Genomic DNA, 25,265 nt, shown 5'->3' on the forward strand with positions numbered 1-25,265 from the left:
ATATACATGGCTTTGCAGTGCTACCGTTTAGTCCTACCATAACATTGCCTTCACAAGTTGAATGTTTACATCTCGGCTTGCCGCCGTGATACTCTGTGTTGCCAAGTTACTGTTCAGTCATGTATATCGCGGCGGCAGTTATCTGCTGCGGGTAGAAATATAGGCAGGGCACAGATATTTCTTAATTTATTGTATTTTTTCTTGTTACTGTAAAATGCAAGGGGGATAAAGCCGCCCTAGCCCCTTCCCCTCCGCGGTCCCTAATAGGACCATTAAGCGGCTAAAAGTACTTCTATGCCCCGCCACCCCCGAAGGGATACTAGTCCGTCGCAGGGTTACCCCTAGCAGTGCAGTAAATTCGCCGGTACCCATTTATATTATACACCTGGGTGGAGAGAGGCACTGTGAGAGTGAAGTGTCTTGCCCAAGCTAAGAACTGACGCAGTGTCCCGGCCAGGGCTCGACCCGCCGACACCTACATAATTCTACGGCGGCGGTCTTGTCGTTCTTTGTCATTTCAGTTTCTTCGTATCGCCGTTTCGGAGCCATGTCGCCTGTCGGAAAAACAATTAATGGGGCAAACAAGCAGAGTAAAAACTGCTGTCGTGCGCTGTCGAAAACGCGCCAACAGCAATTAAAGGGAGTGCGTACGTCCCAGAGGGCACTCAGCCAAGTTTTGCACGTGGAGGCTCCATGGCTCCACACCGAGGTCCAAACCCTTCAACCTTATACATTCCATGTTTGACAGTAAAGGAAACACCTTTCGATATACCTTTGATGGAAAATGGCACCCCTTCCACGTACTAACGTAGACCCACTGCATCCTTTTCCTGTACCCTTGGATCGAGTAACCCTTCGTAAGGCCCGACAAAACGAGGAAGCATGTTTCCATGCAGCGCGGAAACACGAAATGTTTCTGCCGCGTAGCAGAAGCAAATTTTGCTTCTTGGAAACAAAATTAACACTGGAAACAATGCTTCTTGGGTGGAAAAACTGGGAAACATGCGCGCGCTACAAATGTTTCTGGAAACATGTTTCCTCGTTTTGCCAGGCCTTTAAAAACCAAAATGTCAGTTTTCCATATCCTTTCCCATATTGTTATTCGTGAAATCCCAACCATTTTATTTACAACAAGCCTGAAAGCGTCTCTCTTCTGCGCGAGGGAGCACCCCCACCCCACACCAAGGCTGTATACGTGTATATAAAACGGTAGGTTTGAGTTGTTCATGGTCGTCTTTGCTTCATGGGTTTTTCTCCGGGTTCAGTCCGGTTTTCCTCCCTCCTGAAAAAAACAACATTCCAAAAGGGGACCCGCATGGAAACCAGCTAGAGCAGATGTGGCTTCCTCTCTAAATTTAGTAATTTATTTTATTTCTTTTATTTCACGAGTTGGCATATCCCAAAAGATAGGGAAAACTGTTATTTAAGTATTTAAAAGAACCCTTAAAATATCGCGCAGACTCGCTTATTCTTACTAATTTTCGCGCGTACTTAAATTTCGCGAAAGTCCGAGAGCCGAATTTCGCGAGTATTAATTTTCGCGATTGCAAGAAAAATTTGAGAAAAAGTGTATTAAATTTCGCGATTTTGTCAGTGTTTTATGGAGCAGTCGTAAATGATTGGACTAAGTAACTACTGGAAACGTACAAAAGTCTGCGCAATGTAACTACAAGAAACCTGCATGCAAACGGAAACTTTGGTGACTGTACTAAAGAGGTTTTGGCCAATTTACTAGAGCGAAACAGTGATCAGAGGAAGGGTGCTAGTCAAAGACAAAACGGAAAGATATTTTTAAAGGTAGATAGTTGCAATTCCAAACAATTTAAATTTTTGTTCTTATGACATACAATATAGTATTAATTTTCGCGTGTTTAAATTTCGCGCAATGTTTTCTTCGCGCGTACTAAATTTCAAGATTATTTTGAAATCGCGAAAATTTTGTACTCGCGAAAATAAGTAAGAATAAGGTATTTTAGTGGTTATTCAAGTGAAAAATAAAGAAACGAGATGCAGTATACCTTCCGCAGTAGGTATGTGAAAGGGTACCATTTTCCTATCGAAAAAGGGTTACCTTTTCTGTCCAAAATAGTGAAAGGGTAAGGGTTTCGACAGGTATTCCGTTTCCACTACATTTTCAAATGGAGCAAGCGATAAAGACGGTTTATAATCACTGATATTATTTCTGTTTCTCGAATATTACACGTTAGCTAAACAGTCTTTTAAAACAATGAACTGTAACAACAAAAAACCGTCAGAATTCCCAGGCTAGCTAACGTACATGTACTTCTAAAAATTAGGAACCATGATGAAGAAACAATCATTGTTTCTGGGTGTGCACATACATGTACATTCAAGACAGCAGTACTCGTTTTTCAGCCAAACGAAAGAAGAATTTGCAAGCGCAAATTGACGAATACATTATTTATCAAGTTTATTTCATAACTGACGGACTAATATATTAACCTTTACTTTTGAGTGAAATGAGTTACATTATCTACAATAATAGTGACATGCTATCCACTACAAACTACAAGGATTAAATATACAAACTACTCTACAAACTACAAGGATTAATAAACATCAATTCCTCTACACTTTAATACAGCATAAACTTCCAAAAACAAGCCCCCTAACATCTTTGGCTAAAACTAAGGCCATGGACATTCCCTATAAAACTAGTAATAAGACTCAATGACATAGTTTTTTTTTTTCAATTAAATAAGCCTTAGTTATACAATAAAACTTGTTTTGTATTTTCCATCATTACAAGTGGTATTCGTACAAAAGATGTCATAACTCATTGTTTGGTTCAGGGACTTTTGGTTTCAGTTGATATCGGCTTACTGGGAAGTTTTTTTGAAATCTGAGATTCTTTTAACACCAACGTTTTAGAAATACACTATTCTAAGAATGAAAATAAGCGAGTAAATGTACCAATGACTTCTTTCAATTTTATTGAATCCAAAATCCCAATTATAGACCTTAAGTTGATACATTGATGGTAAGCCCTTTTGAAAGCCCAAGGAAATAAATTTCGAATAAATATGTCAATCAAACTTATTTTTGGAAGTTAATGGTTTCTAAAAATATTTTAATGATAACTTTCAATGGAGAGTACCTATATGGGTACTTCCATGATTAAAAACTTTTTTTGTCTACATGAGAAACATCTATTGTGTACAAGGAATATTTTATTATTTATGTTCCAGGGCGTCTTTTTAAGCCATATTCAGTGTAAACCTGTCCAATAACAACACCGGCAAGACCTAGTGCCGATAAAACACTGCCGTACTGAATATACACACTAACATTCTTCACAAACCAATTGGAATAAAAACCGAGGCAAAGAGTGATGCACGCGACAAGAAAAACAAGAGAGCCACACACTGCATGCAGCTGTTTCAATTGGCTGGGTTTCAATCTGCTGGCGAACGGCAGCTTGGAGTACAAAACACCGACACCCTGAAGAGATTGTAAACAGATAAGGATCACCGAGCAGAATCCCAGGCGTCCATGCCAGCTTTGAAAATGGAGTTTGTTGTAAACATTCTTGTTATAGTAAATCACAGCGAAGCCTCCCAGTGCGGCGACCACAGCTGAGGTTTGGAGTATCCAGTGCAGTTTGACCTTGGTAGCTCGAGGGGCAGAAGAGATTAGGGAACTTTGTGGAGAAAACATCAGTATTGCTTCAACCATTAGGAACCCAAACTGTGTAAAAAGGAAACAAACACTGATCTATACAGATTATTTACCAATAGACTATGGCCCGAGTTTTCTGAGTGAACAGAAAATGAGGGTGTTGGAGTAGAAAATGAATGATTGTACACCAAAACCTACAAGTTTGAGCACTGATTTTTTAATGCCTTAATTTAAGAGCTTGTGCCATGTTCTGTTACCTATAGTTCATGTAAGTGTACTCAAGTTGAAGGCATTTTTTAGCATCCAACCACACACAGACAAATAGTAAATGCTAGATGAGAACTGATCAGAGCATGCCTTTGTGCTTTTCTTAAGCTATGCTATGAATAGAAAGTGGTGGCCTTGTATTTACATTAGGCTGAAGTAAACACTTGTCAATGAGCAATCTTGGAATGATTCAAAGGTACTTATGTAAAAAAAATATTAGTTCCAAAAATAGTTCAACATCACTACTTCCCGAAGTTACTAATCAAACTGTTCAGTTATCAAACCTCAATCGAACACAATCGAAGTTAATCGAACAATTGAGTTTGACTTGTTCGATAATCGAACACAATGGAAACCAGAAATTTGTGAGAGAGTTTGATTGCATAATTTGATTTCCGAACTAATCATACCTGTAATTCAAACTCAATTGAACATAACTGAAAAATCTAAAATTCAGATATTTGTACAGTCCGTTTTAGTAACAGCTACAAAAGGATAATTAACTAGACTAGTAATATCTTTATTGAAATAACCTTTGGGCATGGAAAAGTACATTTATTTTACAAATGAAAGAATAAACAAGGATTAAAGATGGGAAATTAACGAGAACTTGAAATCAAATTGGAGTACAGAACATGTTAACAGAAACCTAAGAAATAAGCGGCTAAGGAATGGCAGATGGCAGGATAACTTGTGAGCTTTTTTCCTACAGTAGTAAAATTGACAAAAGCAATTTCCATTCAGTTTATTTATTTGTTATTCTGGGATATACCTGCTTATGATACTCATATTCACCCGTTATTTGCATACTACCACCTACATTTCCAGTCAAATGCAATCCGACTGTGAAACCAGAGTCGACTGTTGTTTTTCCATGATCACCATCAAGCCTCAAATTGAACGCAATTGAACCTTATCACACTCAAAGGAACAAAAATCAAACTCAACCAAGCCCATAATCAAGCATTCGATTGTGTTCGCTTGTTCAAAATATTTTGTGAGAGTTTGATTGTGTTCGATAACTGAACTCAGTTGAACCCAATCGATAACCAAACCCAATCAAACCCAATCATGTGATTGGGTTCGATTACCGTATTTACTCGAATAAGCGTCGCGGCGCTTATTAAATTTTTCACGCCTCAAGTGCGGCGCTTATTCGAGGGCGGCGCTTATTTAAAATTTGGACGCCATAAAGAATCTAATCTTTTACAGTAATTGAAAATAGTGTCCTTTGATTGTCAGTCTTGTCCAGTCTCTTGGCAAAGTTCACGGCCTTTACAACATTTACAAAGCTGCGTATTGCAAGAATGTTGGATAGAAGAACATCGGGACTGCTGCGCTTATTCGGGGCCAGCACTTATTATCTTTTTTGTCCCAAATGCGGCGCTTATTCGAGGGCGGCGCTTATTCGGGGGCGGCGCTTATTTGAGTAAATACGGTAGTTAGTTTGATTGAAAATTTGATTTCGTTCGATTATAATTAGTAATGTCAGGCAACTTCCTACTTTCTTTTGCTCTAGTTCTGCCATCTGCTATAAAATACAAAGAAAAAGTCTGCTAGTACCATAAATGCAGATGTACAGTCATGCCTAGCTGCTGGAGAGTTACCGGTATTTCAAATATTTGGTGCTTTTTACAGGATATTTCCAAAGTGTACACACTATTTGAATTTTTGACCTTCATTCCTTGTTTGCTTCTAATGCACAGGGAGCAGAGGAGCCAAATTCGACCTTTGTAAATATCAAAATGTTCGATCTATTTCGTAGCGCTTGTCATACGTTATCCGATCTTTTTGTTTACGCGACGGTTAAGCCAGCGGGAAACTCGTTCCATAGTCTGTTGCGTAATCGCAGCGGGTTTCCGTTCGTTTGTTGCCCGAAGGGCAACGGACGGAAAGCGAAGCTTTCCGAGCGAGGCACGAAGTGCCGAGAAGAAAAAGAGACAAGGGATGAAACATAATACCACGTGACTTGTTCGATGTGAACCGCAACATACTGGTGACGGAAGTGAAGTGCCGTTTGTTGTATCATCTTTTACTAATTAAAATTTCAAAACAACAGCTGATTTGGAGGGAGATTTTAAATGAAACACATGTTTTCGACCATGGAAAGTCTTCCGCTGCAGAAAAAAAGTGAAGGGCAAAGATCGTAGGAATAAATTCATCTCTGTGCAATGGTACGCAAGAAACTTGTAATATCAAATTGTACTATTGCGATATTTATTCAGATCGATCGGTCAACCGATCGAACGATCAATTGGAGGCTATTGGTAAACCGATATATTTTCTTTTCAGGTTTTTAAATAACACGAGTTGAGCAAAGAAGATTCATTCGAATTCATGCCAAGCGGTGTCTTTTTTCCTGCGGCAAGGCCAAGCGCAACAGGATACCAGCGCTCTGACCGTCGCGTGAACAAAAAGATCGGATAGCGTTTGACAAGCGCCACGATTTCGATCGAATATTTAAATATACACAAAGTTCAAATTTGGCTTTTCTTCTCCCTGTGTCCCCTGTGTATAGATTAAACATTTTAAAGCTCAAAGCTCCAATTTGGCTCTCTACTCCGTGTGAAATAACTTACGGTTATACACCAGACATCTGGTATGACGCATTTCCGTCACCACTATGTTGCGGTGCACATCGTACGAAAGCTAACTTTTAACGCCAAAAGAGCGATCGTCGAAAGGTTCGTTTAATGAATATCTTCATCGAAAATGGTTAAACAGCGTTCGAGATACTATTAATGTAAGACCGTATACCGAAAATCAGGCTTATTGATTGAATCTGTAGCGAGTTATCGGCGATTGAAAATTTGGCTCAAATCTGTTTCATCCCTTGTCTCTTTTCTTAGTGTGTAACGATCTTGTGGCGCCCACGGTCATTGAGCCTGCGGCTACGCCAAGCGCAACAGGATTCCCGCTGGTTTAACCGTCGCGTAAACAAAATGATCAGATAACCAGCAACCAGGGCGGGAGAAGCGCTACGAAATAGATCGAACATTTTAATATTTACAAAGGTCGAATTAGGTTCCTCTGCTCCCTGTGTCTAATGTCTTGATATTGAGAGGAGAAATGGTGATTGATCACTATAATTTAGAACTGATGAATAACAAAATCAACAAGAATTGAAGCACCAAGTTATTTGCAAAATTTTGGTGTGGATAACTTCTATCACCATTTGTAAATAAAGACAGTTTTCCTAGATGTGATATTTCTCATATCTATGTATTGATCACCAATCAGCTATGTGTTAAATTTTACTTACACTCAAAGCCATAAGAGTTGGGTGCCATGAAAACAGACCTAAATAATAAAAGTAAAATAAGAACAACTAATCAGTACAGAAATTCATCAGGAATCGAGAAACTGAGTAAAAAAAAGAAATGGAAAGTACCTACGATAGGTGACTGCTTTATAAGCTCTCAAAAGACTTTGCATTGAGTTAACCAACATTTTTTTGCAGGGTGCTTCCACAAAACTGAAAAGGCTTCATAAATTTACGAATTTTCAATCACAACTTACTTGATCCAGGTTGAGCGAGCCAGATAACCAGAAAAGGAAGTCCTATAGCAACAATATGAACCATCTTGAAGACACTACTTCCTTGATTGCCGGTGCTTTTGTCGGAAACAAACTCGCCTGGCTCTTCTACGATAAACTGTTCTTTCATTGCTACAATTGGTAACCGAGCCTTTTTTCAGGGGTCGATATTCCATAGATGCTTTTCGCGTGTATCCGGCACAGGTGTTGCAAACAAGCTAAAAGAGATTTTGGCCCTGATAAAGTGCTATTTCCAAGGTCGTTTTGCAAGCTGGTACGAAATAAATTTATAGTAACACCCATCTAAAATAAGGCTGTTTTTCAGACTCGCTGACTTAGCATAAAGGGCTACCGTAACCCAGTTAAAGCGACTACACCCCCCCCCCCCCCTGCATAGGATTTGCTAGGTACGTCGCACGCAGCCAAGCATGTTTTTAGAGGCACTATGAGGACATATGAGGCTACAAAAGTAACGTATCTTGCAAAGAATACCAAACAACTATCGGGTGTCTAGAAAACGAAGACAGACCGTTTTTCGAGGGATTTTCGTTTTCTAGGGGGTCTTCGTTTTCCTGGGGTCTTCGTTTTCGAGGGGAGGGGTCTTCTTTTTTTAAGGGGTTTGCGTTTTCTAGGGGCGGGGTCTTCCTTTTTGAGGGGTTTCTTCTTTTTCGCGGGGATCTTCGTTTTTAAGGGGTCTTTGTTTTCTAGGGAGTTTTCGGTTTTGGATCTTCGTTTTGTAGCCACCACGCAGCTATCCCAACGTGGCTCAAATTTAAACTTAGTCCAAAGCGTCAATCGTTAGGGCATTGCGCCTCTCAAAAAGTTCTCATTTGTTTATAACAAACTTTCTGAGTACTCTGTTCTGAAGTGAGTCCGACTCCCCTACGGTTTCAATCTTTTGGTCCAAATCACGCAATAGTTTCTCAAGGAAAATTTGCGTGACAAACGTTGTGTGACAAGGTACTGAAATGTGTGTATGAGTGTACTGTGTTTGGCAAACAAGAGCTGAAGCGCTGTGTTAGCAGATCATCGCGTCGGCCAGGGTTTTGCAGTGGTTACAAACCTCTACTAACTATGTTGCAAAGGAGAATAAGCTTAGAACAAAGCCGAGGGATACAACATTCTGGACAGCCAGACTGACGAGTTCACCCCTTCCTAGCCTTCCTCCCTCCCTGGGTGAACTTTAAACGGCAGCATCTTAAAGCGTCCCTCCCACCCCACCCCGGTGTTAAAGAAAAGTGCAGTATAGTATTATCATAACCATCTTGCCCCTTATTGCCTAAAATTTCCTTGAACCTTACTCTCCCACCCCAAGTGTGCCAAACAAAGTGACAAGGTATTTGCAGATGCGATTTGTCCAAGAGAAATAATTCGTGGATTAGCTTAGATTACGCAAACAGACACTCTCAGGTAAGAATTGTAACACAGTAAATCTAGAAAAGCCCAGAAAAATGAAACATGTTTGAAATATCATCTGCATTCAATTTGTTCTGTAAACAAAACTAAACACGGCGGGTCTTCAACACTCCGTTAAACATAGCAGTAACGCAGTTAAGGATCTGTTGTGGTTTACAATACAAGTGGAGACGATTTTGATGCCCCTATTGATTTAAAGCTTTAAGTTGGGTTTAAATAAATTGATACTGATAATCAAAAAGAACGTTTGATCGCGGACAGGAATGATTTAAGAAACCATTTAAACGTTTTGTGTTCATTTCCGTGACTGCCTTACGTCACGGTCGAATTAAATTGATTAGAACTTTTAATCGGTCTGTTTCTTTTTCAAACTCCTGTAGACAAATGAATCAAATCAGAACTCTAGAATTACGAAACATTTCTAACAACAGTCAAAAACAAGTTGGAATAGACTCCTTCTTCGCTGTTTGAAAACAGAACTATTTCGATGCTAATCACAATTTTGAACTAAAAGAATCTGAAATATTATTGTGATTGGATGAAATTGAGAAAGTGGATGTCAACTGCCAATGAGCCATGTAATTACAACTTTTTATGACAATAAGGTTCTTGAACTTTGTGTCATAGGAATATCGCATTTTCCTGCAAGCTTTTTCGACAAGAACAAACAGAGTGGAAATTTCGTGAAAAGAGCTTTCGTTATCAATGGCTTTTTTCCAGAAGGCGCAAAGAGATAGTCTGCCTTCAGCCGACAGCATTTTGTGTCCGGTGTGCAATGAAGAATATGTCGATGAGCCCAAACAGCTTCCTTGCTTGCACACAATCTGCCAGGACTGTCTGAGTGATGCAGCGCCGAAAAATGCCCTTAAGATCTTCTGCCCTATTGATGACCAAGAACTGCCTCTTCCTATGGGAGGAATTGCAATGCTTCCAACGGATAACCGCGTTTTGCGGTATTTAGAAGGCAAACGCGGTCAAACGAAGACAATGACGACAGAACGGAAGCAACGAGAGCTCAAGAAAGAGAAAACAGAGCGAACGGAACGCAGGAAATCGAAAAACACCGACGAGGAATCGGCTCCGCCACTTGAAGAACAGGAAGAGCGTATGAAGAAACAGGTCGCAGAGATGACAGCTAAGATGAGGCAATTACTAGATGAAAAGGAAAAGGAGATTTATAAAAAGATTGACGAAGCGATTGCCAGAGAGAAACGAAGCCTTTCTGGTGCGGACGAAGACAAAAAGCCAGCCGCCATTTTCCTTCTGGACCTTACCCCGAGCCGTAAGGTGATGCAAAGCATCAAAGAAGAGGGACTGGCTACCATTCAAGGCAATCGCAAGGCTCCCACCCTTCTGAGTGATTTAAATACCGCCGGTGTCACCCCTACTGCGTCTGTTAAAATTCCACCCCCCAGCCCGACCTACCGTGACGCGGCTGACGTGATCCGAGCTGTGAACGTGCCGTTACAGTTCAAGAAGATGTTTAATCCCGGGGCCGTGGCAGTGGGGAAGAACGGGCATATAGCTGTTACGGACTACGGAAACGAGTGTGTATGGCTGTTTAACCCGGAGGGATCATTCCTATGTCAGGTTAGTGAACAGTTTTGTAAACAATACAGAAACAAAACGTACAGTGCATTCTTTTTTGTTAGTACCCAAAGAGACGGCGTTCTGTCAGCCAACTTAAAGGAGCTATATATAACAGACAACGCATTTCGAAAAAAAGGCCAAGTTTATCGATCATTCATAATCCGTCTCAAACTTCGTCAGTCAAAACCATCCTTGTTTTTTTTTTTTGCGTTTTTATTTCTCCTTTGTTTTTCTATTTATTTTTACTAAGGGACGGACCATTATATTTTTGGAGGGGAGGGGATAAAAAAATATGAAAAAAATTGTCTTTACGTGCACCTCCTAGTAGAGACCAATCTGGGCGTGGCTTAAGCTTTTTTTCTGACCCCTTAGGCCATCCCAATAAAATGTTTCGTTTCTCATCGCCCCGTCTCTTGTGATGGTGGATCGGTCGGTCGTGCAAAAAAAAAAAAAGAATGAACACTTGAAGGGTTCTGGGTTCCAGAGAAGGCCGGGCTGCCAAGTAAGAAAGCCTGATTACAAAGTCAACTCGAAAACGTGGTCTTTTCGTTCGTTCTATCCTCATTAAATGTCGAAACAGTTTTTAAACAACGTAGTATCGATGTTTATTAAAGACAAAGACATCACATCATACCAATTGTTCTTAATAAAACAAGATCGTGCGCTTGTAAATTGAAGTACTTGCTTCTTTGACTAGTGAATCTGGAATTCTTTTTTTTTTTTTTTACTTTTCGAAAAACTGGGTCCGTCGGGCGATGGGAAACGAAACATTTTATTGGCATAGCCTTAAAGATACCATTTTTCAAACCAGATCGGTCTAGACCGCCTTAACAGTAGGTGCATGTATCACAGTGTTTGTATTTCTTTACATGCAACCCTGAACGAGACCTCGACAGCTAAAAATATTGGCCTTCTGTTTTGAACACCTTAAATGAGACCATGTTCCGTATAATTTACAGCCCTAAGCGAGACAACAGCCATCTCCGTCCCCCTCATATTTAATAGGAGTCCCCACCTCCATCCCCAGGGGTTGTTACTGGTTGTTAATCAAGTTCAGTTACTGCAAATCAAGAGCATCACTCGCTCCAAGCCTCCTTTGATTTTTTTTCTGGAATAACCAACCACATTATTGACATGTTGACTGTCCACAGCCTTTCTATTTTTTAACGCAAAAAAACCCCGAGAGAATCGACAAACGTGAGCGCGAAGCGCGGGGGAGGGAGAGGGGGAGCGAGCTCACCACCACCCCCCCCCCCCACCTCCCGCGCCTCCCGTTTTGACCTGGCGTTCAGTTATCTCGCCATTCTTTACTCGCGCTCATCGATCGAAAAAATAGAGTGCTGTGGACAGTCTATACATGGTGACCATGAAATATTGTCTTATTACAGGTTGGTGAAGATGGGGAGGGGATAATGGAATGTCCCGACGGGATAACCTTCCTCCCCAATAACAACATCATAGTATCCGACGGGCCCCTGGACGACGCACAAAGCATTCAGATGTTCGACATCACGGGAAAATTCATCCGCTCCCTTGTTGAGGTCGATGATGATGAAGACATAAGCTTCAGCAGAATTTCTGTAGACGAAGACGAGCGCATCCTGGTAGCTTGTAATGGCGGCCGTCCCTGTATACAGGTGTATAGCGCAGATGATGACGATGAATACAGTCTGGATATGGAAATTGGTGGTGAGCACCTCGGAAGCCCCGAGAAGGCCATATTCATCGATGGAAAGTTCTACGTTTCCGACTCCGATGGCGCGCAAAACACGACCGCTATTAAGGTGTTTGATGAGGAAGGCGCATTATTGCAGACCTTCGATGAGGACAAGCACTGTTTGGGCCAGCGTGACAACATGGGGATTGACATCACGTATCCAATCAGATTTGCTTATGACAAGTCAAACAACACTTTGGTGGCCTACCACGGCATCCAGCGTGAGATTTACACGCTCAGTCTCGACGGGACCCGAGTTTCTTCGATTAAAACGGTGTCTGGAGCAAGGGACATTGCCTTGACTAAAGACAAGAAGGTTGTAGCGACTTGCGGAGAGGACAGCATCTTATCGAGAAGTGTGCAGATACTAAAGTTTAACGAAAAATAAGCCTGGATTGACGGCCTATTAACCCTTTGGTTTTGACAATTGACAATTAATTTGTGTCTAGATTGGCAACAGATATCGGTTGCTTTTTACTGTTTATACTCTCTCCTCCGCAGAGGCCTCTTATTTTTTTCGTACGGGCTGGGAAATGGGGAGGTGAAAAGTAAGTGCACAGAGCCTGGGAGGAATCGAAACGAAAGCGCGCGGGGAACACTGGGTGGGGAAAAGGAAATGCGGAAATGAAGGAGGCCTGAGGCACCCGTCGCTTCGCCTTTCCCGTCGCTCCCTGCACTCTCTCTATTTTTCATTTTTCGTGTTTTTCGCCTTTCCCCACTGAAGGAGCCTCTGCGGAGGAGAGAGCCGTTTATATTAATCTCATGGGCTGTTTATAAACAAGCTTTATTGGAAACAAAATTGAACTGTGACAAAAAGGGCATGACTTTGTTCTTAAATTGAATTTTTAAAGTAAATTAAGGGTCCAGGTGATCTCTTCGAATTTCGATTGGTTTGTATTTTTTAATTACTCGGCAAAATTACCTAGATTTATAGGCACGAAATGCGTCCAGAAAGCTACGTACCTGAACTTCTTTGCATGCTTTGCGTGCCTATGTGCAGATACTAAAGTTTTACGAAAAATAAGCCTGGCTTAGCCTATTAAAACCTTGCGTGTCGACAATTAACAGTTTATTTGTGTCTAGATTGGCAACAAAGATCGGCAAGGACCTTTTATGGAAACAAAATTGAACTGCGACGAAAAGGGCATGAAATTGTTCTCAAATTGAATTTTAAAAGGAAATTAAAGGTCCAGGTGATCTTATCGAATCTTAGTTGGTTTGTATTTTTTAATTACACGGCAGCAACGACAAAACCTGTAATCACCTAGATTTATAAGAACGAAATGCGTCCAGAAGGTCACTAATGTAGTTATAGCCTTTTGCACGCTTTGCGGGCCTTTAGTGGCTGCTTGGTGCAAAACTGAAATAAAAACAATAAAAACTGTGACTGTGGGTTCTGTAGTTGTACACTTCTTCTTTTGTACACTACCCACGTAGAATACGAGCTATTCCGCCTTTCCCTCGCAGATCGTTCAGGAAAAGTTAAAAAAAATCGAGTTGAAGAAAAACGTCGCGTGGAAATGGGGGCCCTGCCGCACCTGACTTCTCTTCAAAGCGCTTCATGTCTGATCTGAAATCATTTTTTGTTTTCCCTCGGTGAAAATCGGACTGCGCTCGCCGGTTAGAAAAGCTGTTGTTTTAGATCACGCCCTTCAATCCAGTGTGCTCTATATGGTCACACTTTTCATGGTATCTAAGTAATGTTCCAATTTCTTAAAGCGGAGGTAGAAAGAAAATTATTTTGGAACACCACCGCGAGCGACCCTGGAAAGTTCTGATTGGAAGTCCGAAAATATCGTTATTCCGATTGAATGGGGCACGCCTAGTTTTCCTCAACGAACTTCTTGGTGTTCTACTCCCATCCATTTTTATTGTTTTCAAAACCAATCAAAATCGATCCTGCAAGAGAAATTTCAAGTTTTAAGAGTCGCTCGTTTCGTCAGGCTTCCGCAGTCGAGGTACGAGTTTGATTTCAACTATTTTGTTGCACAAGAACGAAAAAGGCCCCACTAAATCAATAATTACACTGGAAAGCACAGGTTTTTTTTTTACATCTTTATTGGTCACTCTTAATGTTTATATTTCAAACATTGTTCAGCTAAGTGCCGTAGTTAAATTTTTTTTAGTTTAGGCATAGATTTCAACCAATAGAAGCAAACCTTTTACCTACGATTCAAAATAATTTATTTTAACATTTCTTTATAATTTGGAATATTTCATAAATGATTTTCGCGTGATTAATTTTAAGTTTGGAATTGAATCGAACTGGGCTCAATATCGAGAATTGAGGATTTCGTTATCGCTTTTGCAGTTCACTGTTATTTACGGAAACGACCGTTTTAAACTTCGACGTCTATAGAGCAGTTTTCAATTGAGTGTCGTAAAGCCAAAAGCAAAGTAATTACTCTGCCCACTCACAATGGACACAAACAATCCAGTGAACCAATCAAAACTCGAAGCAAATACATGTCGCAAGCACGAAGCGCGGGAAAACGTGCGTGAGCCAGTCATGTTTGGTTTTGGTTTTACTTCTGCTTGGGTAAGAAAGTGGCGCGAGTTTTTTTAAACCAATCACTCAGCGTAGTAAAGCAAAACCAAAGCAAACGCAAATTACTTTCGACACTCAAGTGAAAATCGCTCTGATCAAACTGCAAGTTAGGGATTGTAACTTTTAAGTCTGTGAATAAAACCCTAGTGTGTGACCACTCAAATGAAAGCTCTCGAGAGCTGCAAACTTGAATTTCAATTTGTTTGTATGTAAATATGTTTTTTTTTCTTGGGAGTAATGGGGTCCAAAATTGATGATTTCTAACAGTAAAGGAGCAATGTCACGACATTTTTAGTTTTTTTTTTTTCTGATAACCTCCAAATTAAAGAAAACCTCAAAATAATAGTTTTGTATTGTAGAAAAACAACAAAGGAGTAATAAAAACGCGAAAAGAACCAAGGATGGTTTCGACTGACGAAGATTAAGACGGATTACGAACGATAAACTCGAAAAAAATTGCCAGTTTTTTTCAAGATTGGTTGTCCGGGACGTAGCTCCTTTAATATCCTATAAGGTATCTACACCGAAATCTATTCTGATTTCCGTATGACGGCTAGCGTATGATAGCACGGAAAATGCACCTAGATCGAATTCTGGCTGCGTTGTTTCACTTGTATCACAAAGTGAAATTTATGTACGTATGACATGACAAATGATGAAACTCAAGCAACTCTAGCCATCATACTGAAACCAGGCTTTACTTTAAAGTCGAAAATACCCCTTTTATACTCTTAAATATAAATAAGTTAAAGTTTTTTAATATTCTTTTAGATATTTGCTCGACGTTTTACTGACTTGACAGCAACCTCTTTCCCAGTCTTTCTTCTCCCTCCGCCCCCTGGAAACGAGGTTCACAATATTTTATGCGCACTGGGCCTATGAATAAGTACCGTCTACAACAATAAACTAATTTTACGCTACAAAAATATTCATTCAGCTCAAAAATGTGGGCGTCGCCGACGGCCTCGGTGAAAAGAACTTCACAACAAGTAAATAAATAGCATTTTAAAAGTTCCGAATTCTAATACGTAGTTTCAAGTGTTTAGGTATTACAAACGATGAAAAGTTGTTAACTCATTTCCTAGTCTGTCAAATCTTTGCTTGTGTACAATGCATCGACTTTGATACAAAGGAATGGGGGGTAAATTTCTCCCCATCGAGTCAGTGTGACAGACGTATATAAATATCTCGTATTTATAAAATTCGTTTTTCATCTTTCAGTTTTGGATTCGTACAAGACGGATACGAAATTGAATACAAGAAAATTCAAATGACAAGTTTCTTTTAGTTTTCTACCGCACCCCGTGTTTAAAACAATCGTTAGCATAATATTTTTAAATTCCCGTAAGAGCTTATATAAAGTAGTATTTGTAAAATTCAACTGCTAGTCTCCCACGTCAGCATCGCGGTCTCCGATGAGCCACAGAAGATGGAATGACACGGCCAGGAGCCCGGTACCGAGTAAGTCGCCCAGTGCGGTCAGGTAGGGAATGCAGTAGTTGTCGGGATCTTTGCCTCGTTTCCACATCCAGTGAACCAGCCAATTAGCAGTCAGGAGGAGAATGGCGACCTGTGGTTTAAAGTAAGTTCATGGGATTAAATTCTTCTCCCGCTCAAGACTTTAGAGATGTGAACCAAAAGATCCTATAACTGTGACGTGATACCTTAAAAGAACCGTGCAGGGTGTTTCACTGGCTTTAAATCACGCGCGATAATAGCAACCAACCAATTTACACACAATCGTAACTCAGTTAGTCAATTCCGCATACGCGACTGTTTTAACATGGGCCATAAGATTAAAAAAACTTCTTGCAAATGACCTTTTAGTAGAAAGAAGCCATTGTCAAATCGTAAATCCGTGAATTTGATTGGCTGTGCTATCGATGACTATTCGTCGATAGTCACCACTCGTGCACGCATTGACATAATTCAGGATTTTAAAAGTAGCACTGATTCGTTTACAGACCGTCTGGATGAGGGAAGTCCTGAAATTGACTGTTGTTATTAATTGATGTTTTGGCATCCCGAGCGGAAGTCATCTTCAGAGTCAAGTGAAAAGTTGCCTGCCTTTTAGTTATTATATGCTAGACAATACTCTATATTTTTTGCTGGCAAAATATAATGGTTGTTGTTGTTGTTGTTGTTAAGTAACGCTTTTTACTTGAATCTGCACAACAGTCCCTTTCCGGACTACCTTCGCCTAGTCCATCACACTAAATGACACTCGGGTTCAAACCATTTACAAACAGTCAACCCCCCCATAAGCGGGCTACTTTGGAAACACAAAAAGTGTCCGCTTAAGACAAGCGTCCGCTTATGTAGCGTTTTCTGGGACCATGAATTAGCGTTCCCTGTGTGGCTGAACGGGACAAATTTTCAGTAGACTACAGTACGTACTCACTCGTTTTCAACAGGAGACATTAAACACAGATGTACCTCATTGCCTAGTCGCTCATCAAAGAAAACTCACGTTCATAGTTAAGAGTTAATTAAAACAATGGTAAGCTATACCTGGATGAGTCCAGCGAGTAAATAGCCTGAGGTGAAAATAAGAGTAAGCGTCGTGTGTCCTGCTTGAAGTACACGGATTGTGTATAAAAATATCAGATTTCCGGGAATGACCATGAACAACAGAACTCGAGTTGTTCGAGCGTGTAAACCTAAAAAAATGACAGAGCAAAATAATTAACACACAATACACAGCTGGGTTTCAAAACTAAGCACAGCTAATCCAATTGGGTTTAAACTAACTGGGTTAAAACATGTTTGGGTATACACGCGTTTGGGTTTACAACGTGCTTGAATTTGCATGGTTTGGGTTTATACGGACTTGGGCTTACAACGCATTTGGGTTTACATGCATTCTGTCCACAGATTAAGGAGGCTTACAACAGTTTTCAGCACCTAAAATTTTTCGAAAAATTGTGGTGGCTCTGAAAACCTATGGAGAAATCTTTTAACTTTGCAAAAAGTTGTATCAGAACATGCTGATCATCACCCAATAATAAAAAATGCGGGTCACCGGACTCGTTTTTGAGTTATTAGCGCTTAAGGGAAAATTAAGGGTGTTTTTAACAGGTTATACTGTTGCTATGATAACCAGTGACGACATGAAAATGATCGCAACTTGTTCAGCAATGATTGGACATTTGTTTGATACCATTATTGTAGCAGCAACTAATAGAGATTTGAAGTAATGACCTATCAAAGTACCGGGTATGAGCTAAAAAGTGCTGGAAATCATTGTGAGCCTCCTTAAGCCCGCAGAGAGGCTCAATAGAACTACGTTCTTTAACAAGAACAACCCCCTTCCAACAAACACATTTTCCTGGTCTCTACCACTTGGTTACATCAGGGTTTCACTGCATTGTTACAATAACGTCATCATACCTGAGCCAAAAAATGTGTCAATGCAGCCATGGAATTTACTTGATTCCTGTACTTGACCTGGTTTACCAAGCTGATGTAGACCTGTGGACAGGCGACTTGCTTGGACAGCAACCAAATTGCCACCCACACCTTATGGAACAATTACACACAAATGTCAGTGAGACTAGGTCATACCTGCTAGCTCTTGGTTAATGTATTTTAAGCTCGGTTTGGATAAAATATAGCTTACAGTGTATTTCAGGTTTCTACATGTACATGTATTATGTGATGTAGAAAGAAGTACCCCTAAAGAAGACTTCTGCTCAGTAGCCTAATGGTTAGTGCACTGGACTCCAGATTGAGTGGTCCGGGTTCAAGCCCTGGCTGGAATCATTACGATATTTGGCATGACACTTTACTCTCATAGTGCCTCTCTCCAATCAGGTGTATAAATTGGTGACGGCGATGAAACTGCTTGGGGGAAGGGGGGGGGGGGGGGAGACTAACTAGCATCCCATCCATAGGGGAGTGGACATACTCCACGCCACTTCATGCTGTGGATACTGAGATAATCCCTGAGGCATGGGACACTGGCTAATGCCGAATTACCCTTATGCTAATTGCCTACTTACCTTACATTCAACACATGACCATAACAAAAAACTAAACTGACAGGTAACCTACCATTCATAACAGGGCTGAAGACTGCTATTCCATGATATTTAGCCACGGCATAATCAAGAATTAGACCTCCAGTGCTGCAAACAAAAAATCCAAATGAAATTTTAAATTGTTACATTATAAGTCGACAGGATAAGACAGTACTTTGAATGTTGTTCATTCTCCGCAGACCTTGCTAGGCTTGTATATGACCTCAAGCCAATTATGTGTTTTTGTCTTTTGTTTGTTTGTTTCTTCCCTGTCTGGCCCTTCCACTTAACCAATAAGCTCATTAAATGATTGAAAATCACAATCTTCCTCAAAAGACAATACAAAATAAATACAAGGCAGTAAGGAGATTTTCTGGAACTGATCAACTGTCACAAACATGTTACCTGCTGATGACCATGGCACTTAGAACTGGTGTCCATCCAGTGTACAACACGTCATGAGTGAAGGCATTAGTGTGCGTAATGTACACCCACAGAGGAAGAACAAGGAAGAAGCACAAGCTGATGACAGGTGCGATCCAGTGATGGGTGCCAGCCTCAGAATCTGATGAAAAAAAGTAAGGTAAAGTCTACGTTTGAGCCTAGTTCGGGCAGAGCTTATCCTGGTTTTCATAGCATGAAGCGACTAGGAGTATTTCTACTCCCCCTGGATGGGATGCTAGTCCATCACAGGGTTATCCCCAGCATTAAATTCACGGGTACCCGTGGTGGCCTAATGGTTAGCGCGCTCGCCTCCGAGTCGAACAACCCGGGTTCGAGGCCTGGCCGGGGTGCTGCGTTGTGTTCTTGGGCAAGACACTTAACTCTCACAGTGCCTCTCACCACCCAGGTGTATAAATGGGTACCGGCGAATTTACTGCTGGGGGGTAACCCTGCGATGGACTAGCATCCCATCCAGGGGGGAGTAGCAATACTCCTAGTCGCTTAATGCTACGGAAACCGGGATAAGCTCCGGCCTGTATGGGCCACTAGGCTCGAAGCAGACTTTACCTTTTTTTACCCATTTGTACACCTGGCCTAGGTTGTTCAAAGGGTGGATAATGCTATCCATTGGATAAATCACTATCCAGTGGATATCGTATTATGGTTTATGATTTATCTGGTAGAATAAATTAAGAGCTGATAGTGTTATCCACTTTTTAAACAACTGGGGCCTGGGTGGAGAGAGGCACCATGAGAGTAAAGTGTCTTGCCCAAGAACACAACACAGTGACCCCGGCAAGGGCTCGAACCTGGACCACTTGATCCAGGGTCCAGCACACTAACCATCAGGCCACTGCACCTCCCATGATGTAAAATGTAAGCATATAATAATTACTACATTAATTTTGTTTTTTAATTAAAGGATGACTGACAGGGGCAAAAGAATGCAAAGTTGTTTGAAAACAAAGTGTGAGACCTACAAGTTAAGACTTGAAGATGAAGTATTCAACATGACACGGGCAAGGGACAAAGATGTGACACGCGTCCTGCATACTGCTAGGATCAGCAGTATGCGTGTCACTCATCAACCTAGTAAAATGGCCCAGCTCACACGAGTCTCTCGTAGCTCAGTTGGTTAGAGCGCCCAACCGGTTTCTGGGAGGCCATGGGTTTGATTCCCGTTGGGGACTCAGAATTTTTCTTTGTCCCTTGCTCGTGCCATGTTGAATACTTCATCTTCATTATTCATTACCGAGCTTAAAATTTACCATCTTTATTATTTTCTAAGTTAAGACTTGCGCATCAGGAGTGAGAGTTTGACAGATATAAATATAATTGGCAAACACAATTCTAAACTTACCAAGGCAACTGTGTAGAAATCTACTGATTGCAGACAAGAGTGCCAGTGTGATGAGATCTCCTAAGCTGGCGGCAATCGGTGTTGCTACATTATCCGGATTGATGTTACACCTCCTGGAACAAAGCACAACTGCGACCATGATGGAGCCAAGGACAAGACTGGCTAGTGTTGCCGTAACTAAGCTGCTTGCACAGAGTAGTGTGGCATGGTGAATGTTGAATTCTCCGTCGAGTACCCACCCCATGATGACAGCTGCAAATGCCGCCAAAGCTCCAACTACTGTAGCTTGAACCTGAATGTTCAAATTTATCCATCACAAAACGCAAAGAAAGCCAAAAGGAGGAACGTTTATCGTGTTGCATTGCATAATAGAACAGGTGTGTACAGTCAAAACACCTCAAGCATTCCTGTCAAGGGTGGATTAATTATTTAATGATTCCATCATTGCTAATTTGATTTGATTCTTGCTTCAATATTCCATTCTTGAATTGAAAACTTCAATGTTCAAATGGCGACTCGATTCAAAACTGGAATGTTGATTTCATTCATGTGACAGACACGTGAGAATTTGAAAAAGTTCCCCAATTTGCATAAAATGGGTCAACAACATTTTTCCAAATTTTTCTTCTGCCAGTAGTATTTTTGTGCCTTTTCCGTGCAACAAAATGTCTCACCTCTCTTTTGGTATTATCATAGGGTTGAAATAAAAGAACGTGAAGAACAAAATGATGAGAAAACACCATGTGTGACATTTGATGGTTGACTAGTTTATGCAAATTCAGGTTGAATTCCCACGTGCCTGTCGCGTGAAGCCAGACAACAATCCAATCAACATTTGAGTTTTAAATTGAGTCGGCGTTTTAACATTGAAATATTCAATTCAAAAATGGAATATATTGATTGAAGTAAAGAATGAAATCAAATATGCAATAATGAAATCATTAATCCACCCTTGACAGGAACACTTGAGGTGTTTTGACTGTAGTTATTAAAAAAATGCTTTCAATGTTCACATCCCCTGTTTTGAATATCCTCTTAGGAGAAGTTATGTTACCCTAAAATAATAATTTTTTTACACAACTTACACAATACTTGAACCTAGCTACTTAACAAATAGATTCTATTTTGCCGTGCATCTGTTCAGTTTTAGTTCACAGATACGATGCTGTCAAAATGTGGTAAGAACAAAAAAGTGGCCCATGAGCTGCTAGGTGAGTGGGTCACTGAATTGATGTTCTTACCACATTTGCGAGGCACACCACGCAGTGATGTCATCGGTACATCTGAACTCTTAATTATAGATGACAGGCATTAACCAATCACAATGGGTGCAGTAGCTTGGTTTATTGTATAAAATGTATAATGAGATATTTGTAGATTAATTATCAGATTACAAAGTGATGTTAAAATGTTACCTGTACTAATGCTAGATTTCCTCCAATTAATTTCCATTGTCTTTTGGCACAATCCATGTTTCCTACATTGGCCTAAGTAAAGGAAACAGAAACATAGATACAGTTACATCCTTTATACATGTATAAAGCCAACTATCTTGAACCTTAAGCTAAAACCAGAATATTTTTCAACAAATGGGAAGCTCCTGATATTGGGGGTTAAACAGTAACTTGTTTTCAACTGAGTGAAGCAAACCCGAGAGAAATGAATTTGGTTTGAGTTTTTTAGAGGTTTGAGAAGTCAGTATTCCAGGGTGCATGTCACACCATGATGGTAAGGGTCTGGAACCTACTTGGGTCTCATGAGAAGTTATATTTATGGTAAATGATAAACATTAAAAATTGTCAGCTTTCACTTATCCAATTATAACATCTTACATTAGATGATACAATGTACAGTTACAAAGAATGTTTTGACAGTATTTACTTACTGCAGTGGAAAGACGTGATGCCAATGTCATTTCAAGATTTCCTTTTAATCCAAGAAGAGCAGGAACCAAAATGAAAATTTCTGAAATGTCTTTATAAACTTGCCAGTGCTGAAAAATGCAAGGGATTATTAATTAGAGTTAATGTACTGTATAGCTGGTACGTACAAGTAAGACTCAGGATTGAGAAGTCTGAGTCATTCTCGTCCCCTGAGCTGCTTGTCCCTCTAGGCCGGTGGAGCCTGTGCACAAGAAACAAGTAGCTCTGGGTACACCTGATTTAATGGGCTGGATTTTAACAAAGGAAAAACAAAGAAATGAGCTTGTTATACGAGAGTTTAACTATGGTTGATTTGATTGGCGAGATCTGAAACTCCCTTTGCTAAAAATTAATGCTGCTACATCATCATCGTCATTGGTCCTTTTAGCGCCATTGGATGCATAAGGCCTCCACAGTATCTCTCCAGTGGGAGCAGTCTTGTGCCGCCCTCCGGATCCCATTCCAGGTCAGGTGCATGAAAGCTTCTACAGTACTGTATTAATCTCTTATTAACCAACTAGCTTGTTCAGGATCATACTGGGAAATAAAAAATTATCAGCACTTGATCGTATCTGTCTTGAACTTGCTGTGCTGGTCCATACTGCCAAGCTAGACCTCGGGCTAATATTCCTCCCGGTACAGCCCTCTTACTAGCCTCCCACGCAGTCGTTCTTAGGGGCAATCGTGTTTCACTCCTCCCCACGATTGCCCCTAAGAACGCCTGCATGGGAGGCTACCCTCTTAGGGCCTCTTCACATGAGCCCAGTTAACGGGCTGTCTCGGTTACCAGGACAGATTTTGACGTCTGTTCATATGGAAAATTTTAGCCCGGTTGACGGCGATAAAATTCAAGAAACGAAACCAAAATTGCGACACATGAAGTTGCATCTTTTGCGACTATCGTAGGTTTATCGACCCTTCTAACTTTACTTATAAAGCTAATTAAAGCTAATTCGTATATTTCTGTTTTCCACGCCTCATTTATTGTAATTTAGTTTCACACTTTCTTTTCTATAAATATCGTTCTGTACCATGTAAAATTTGCATTTGATAATGGTGACATGTCGTCGCCGAAACGTCATGTACTTTTAGCGTTGATATTTATTCTTAAATGTATTTCAAAATCTTCTGTTATCGGAAATAATCCAAGGCAAAATAATGCCATTTTGACCTCCCAGTTAAGAAAGGGAAGCTATTTTTTCAAAAAAAGTTGCGTTCCGGTGGCCGGGCTGGAGTGTTCATGTGGAAAATTTTCTTCCCGGTTGCCGATATCTCGTTTGCAGAAACCGAGATATCGGTAACCGGGCTGGCCCGCCTTCTCATATGAACACATCAAAAATGTTACAAAGAAAATAGGAGTGGGCCGATATCTCGGTAACCGGGATCATATGAAGAGGCCCTTACTTGGTTAATGAGATGTACTATGTATTAGCTTTTATCACCAATCAACAGATCAATATATTAAAACTTACTTGTAAACGTGTTATTGGTTCTCTAAACAATTAATCATGATTGATTGACCACAACAAAATAATTAAATTTACAATAGTTAGTAAAACTCTTGCCAAAGTATTACAAAAGAGATACACTAAAATGTTAATTACAATGCATTATATCAAGTATATTATATCATTCCTCGAGGAAGGAAAAATTTGATATTTTACCTGAACTATATCGAGTAGTATGCCAGCAGAAACCGTCCCGAATCCAGCAATAAGGAAAGGAAAGAAGACTTGTAGTCCAATAGTAAAAGATCCTTCCTCTAATTTAGTATCACCAGTCCCTGCTATTTCAGTCTGGAATTCATCGTCTCGTTGATCATCTAGCAACGGAACTAGCTGATCGGGGCTCTGAAAAGCCTCTCCATTTAATATTCCGTGTGTAGCTGTAGTAATGTCCCCGTTTATACGTTTGCTCCGATTGTTGCTCTCGATAAATCCGCCGTCCTCGTTTTCGGTCCATTCATTCAACAAATTGTGTGGTTCACTATGTCTAACATCGTTTAAATCTTCGTCGTCGTACGAAACGACTGCGATTTTAGGAACCATTCCTGAACTTTGATTTGCACCGTCGCCGTCTTTCAATAGACTGCTCTTTACTCTTTTCCTGAGGGACTTGTTATTCGAAGCGATCTCTACATTTACACTATGCAATAAAAGGCCATTTACTGGTAGTGAAGTCATAAGGGTCTTGAGGAATCAGCAACGCTATTATTCGTGAACGAAGCTAAACAAAACGCAGAAAAAACTCTGATCAGCTCATCTCGATCGGCTGAAAAACATGATCGGCTTTTGAAAAGAACCTCTCTGACGTGTTGTGCTTAGCAGCCACGCCTCTCTATCGAATTCCCCACGCCACCCCAGTTGGGGATTTTTGCTGGAGTACGTCTTCACAGTATTTGGCAAAATATTCGATTCTTTATACTTTCCATAAATAAAAACAAATACGACCAAATGGGTATCTTGCTTGCATGAGAACTTCTGCTCTGGCTCAAGCGACTTCCTCTCTTCTATTTCTGACTCAAATTTCTCCCGCGAGGCGGGAAAAAGAATCTAAAAAACTTTAAAGTAGCAACCAGTTTAGCATTTATCCTTCATTCAGCCATCCGATACTTAAGCAGATAGATCTATATTATTCTAGCTGGAATTGCTCTGGTTACATGCTAGATATTTCCTGATACGTTACGCCACTTAGCAACGAACACCCACCCCCCTCCTCCCCCCCCTCTCCCCCTCCCCGCCCCCGCATCAAATGAATATTGCGCCCTTCGCAGCTAGGCACAGGCTTCCCAAGCTCAAAAGTCGTC

The 25,265-nt window shown here is 40.6% G+C and overlaps 3 protein-coding genes across 3 annotated transcripts; 1 reads left to right on the plus strand and 2 right to left on the minus strand.

Moving 5' to 3' along the window:
* Positions 1-2,027: 2,027 nt before the first annotated feature.
* On the minus strand, positions 2,028-7,578 carry LOC144667536 (transmembrane reductase CYB561D2-like). The gene is made up of 3 exons (XM_078528964.1): positions 7,426-7,578; positions 7,169-7,206; positions 2,028-3,708 (listed from the first exon to the last, which is right to left on the minus strand). The coding sequence occupies exons 1-3, from the start codon at positions 7,571-7,573 to the stop codon at positions 3,199-3,201; spliced, it is 696 nt and encodes a 231-aa protein (XP_078385090.1). The 5' UTR covers positions 7,574-7,578; the 3' UTR covers positions 2,028-3,198.
* A 1,851-nt stretch (positions 7,579-9,429) lies between these two features.
* LOC144629032 (uncharacterized) lies at positions 9,430-13,558 on the plus strand. Its single transcript, XM_078487189.1, has 2 exons — positions 9,430-10,449; positions 11,838-13,558. The coding sequence occupies exons 1-2, from the start codon at positions 9,565-9,567 to the stop codon at positions 12,552-12,554; spliced, it is 1,602 nt and encodes a 533-aa protein (XP_078343315.1). The 5' UTR covers positions 9,430-9,564; the 3' UTR covers positions 12,555-13,558.
* Positions 13,559-14,292: 734 nt separating this feature from the next.
* LOC144667083 (solute carrier family 41 member 1-like) lies at positions 14,293-24,750 on the minus strand. Its single transcript, XM_078528464.1, has 9 exons — positions 24,124-24,750; positions 22,423-22,530; positions 21,953-22,024; positions 20,538-20,829; positions 19,139-19,298; positions 18,768-18,841; positions 18,105-18,233; positions 17,226-17,374; positions 14,293-16,284 (listed from the first exon to the last, which is right to left on the minus strand). The coding sequence occupies exons 1-9, from the start codon at positions 24,640-24,642 to the stop codon at positions 16,099-16,101; spliced, it is 1,689 nt and encodes a 562-aa protein (XP_078384590.1). The 5' UTR covers positions 24,643-24,750; the 3' UTR covers positions 14,293-16,098.
* Between the last annotated feature and the right edge of the window lie 515 nt (positions 24,751-25,265).

Source organism: Oculina patagonica, chromosome 10, assembly GCF_052425735.1.
Source record: "Oculina patagonica isolate OP01 chromosome 10, crgOcupat, whole genome shotgun sequence".
Classification (NCBI taxonomy): Eukaryota; Metazoa; Cnidaria; class Anthozoa; order Scleractinia; family Oculinidae; genus Oculina; species Oculina patagonica.

What these genes read in the sequence shown, in the direction of transcription:
- LOC144667536 (XM_078528964.1), bottom strand. Translation starts at nt 7,573, where the DNA reads ATGAAAGAACAGTTTATCGTAGAAGAGCCAGGCGAGTTTGTTTCCGAC. An exon ending in GCTCGCTCAACCTGGATCAA is followed by an intron (nt 7,207 to 7,425) that starts GTAAGTTGTGAT and finishes TTTATTATTTAG; the next exon opens with GTCTGTTTTCATGGCACCCA. An exon ending in CAACTCTTATGGCTTTGAGT is followed by an intron (nt 3,709 to 7,168) that starts GTAAGTAAAATT and finishes CTTTTTACACAG; the next exon opens with TTTGGGTTCCTAATGGTTGA.
- LOC144629032 (XM_078487189.1), top strand. Translation starts at nt 9,565, where the DNA reads ATGGCTTTTTTCCAGAAGGCGCAAAGAGATAGTCTGCCTTCAGCCGAC. An exon ending in AGGGATCATTCCTATGTCAG is followed by an intron (nt 10,450 to 11,837) that starts GTTAGTGAACAG and finishes GTCTTATTACAG; the next exon opens with GTTGGTGAAGATGGGGAGGG.
- LOC144667083 (XM_078528464.1), bottom strand. Translation starts at nt 24,642, where the DNA reads ATGACTTCACTACCAGTAAATGGCCTTTTATTGCATAGTGTAAATGTA. An exon ending in GAAATCTAGCATTAGTACAG is followed by an intron (nt 20,830 to 21,952) that starts GTAACATTTTAA and finishes TTGAACATTCAG; the next exon opens with GTTCAAGCTACAGTAGTTGG. An exon ending in ATTTCTACACAGTTGCCTTG is followed by an intron (nt 19,299 to 20,537) that starts GTAAGTTTAGAA and finishes TTTTTTCATCAG; the next exon opens with ATTCTGAGGCTGGCACCCAT.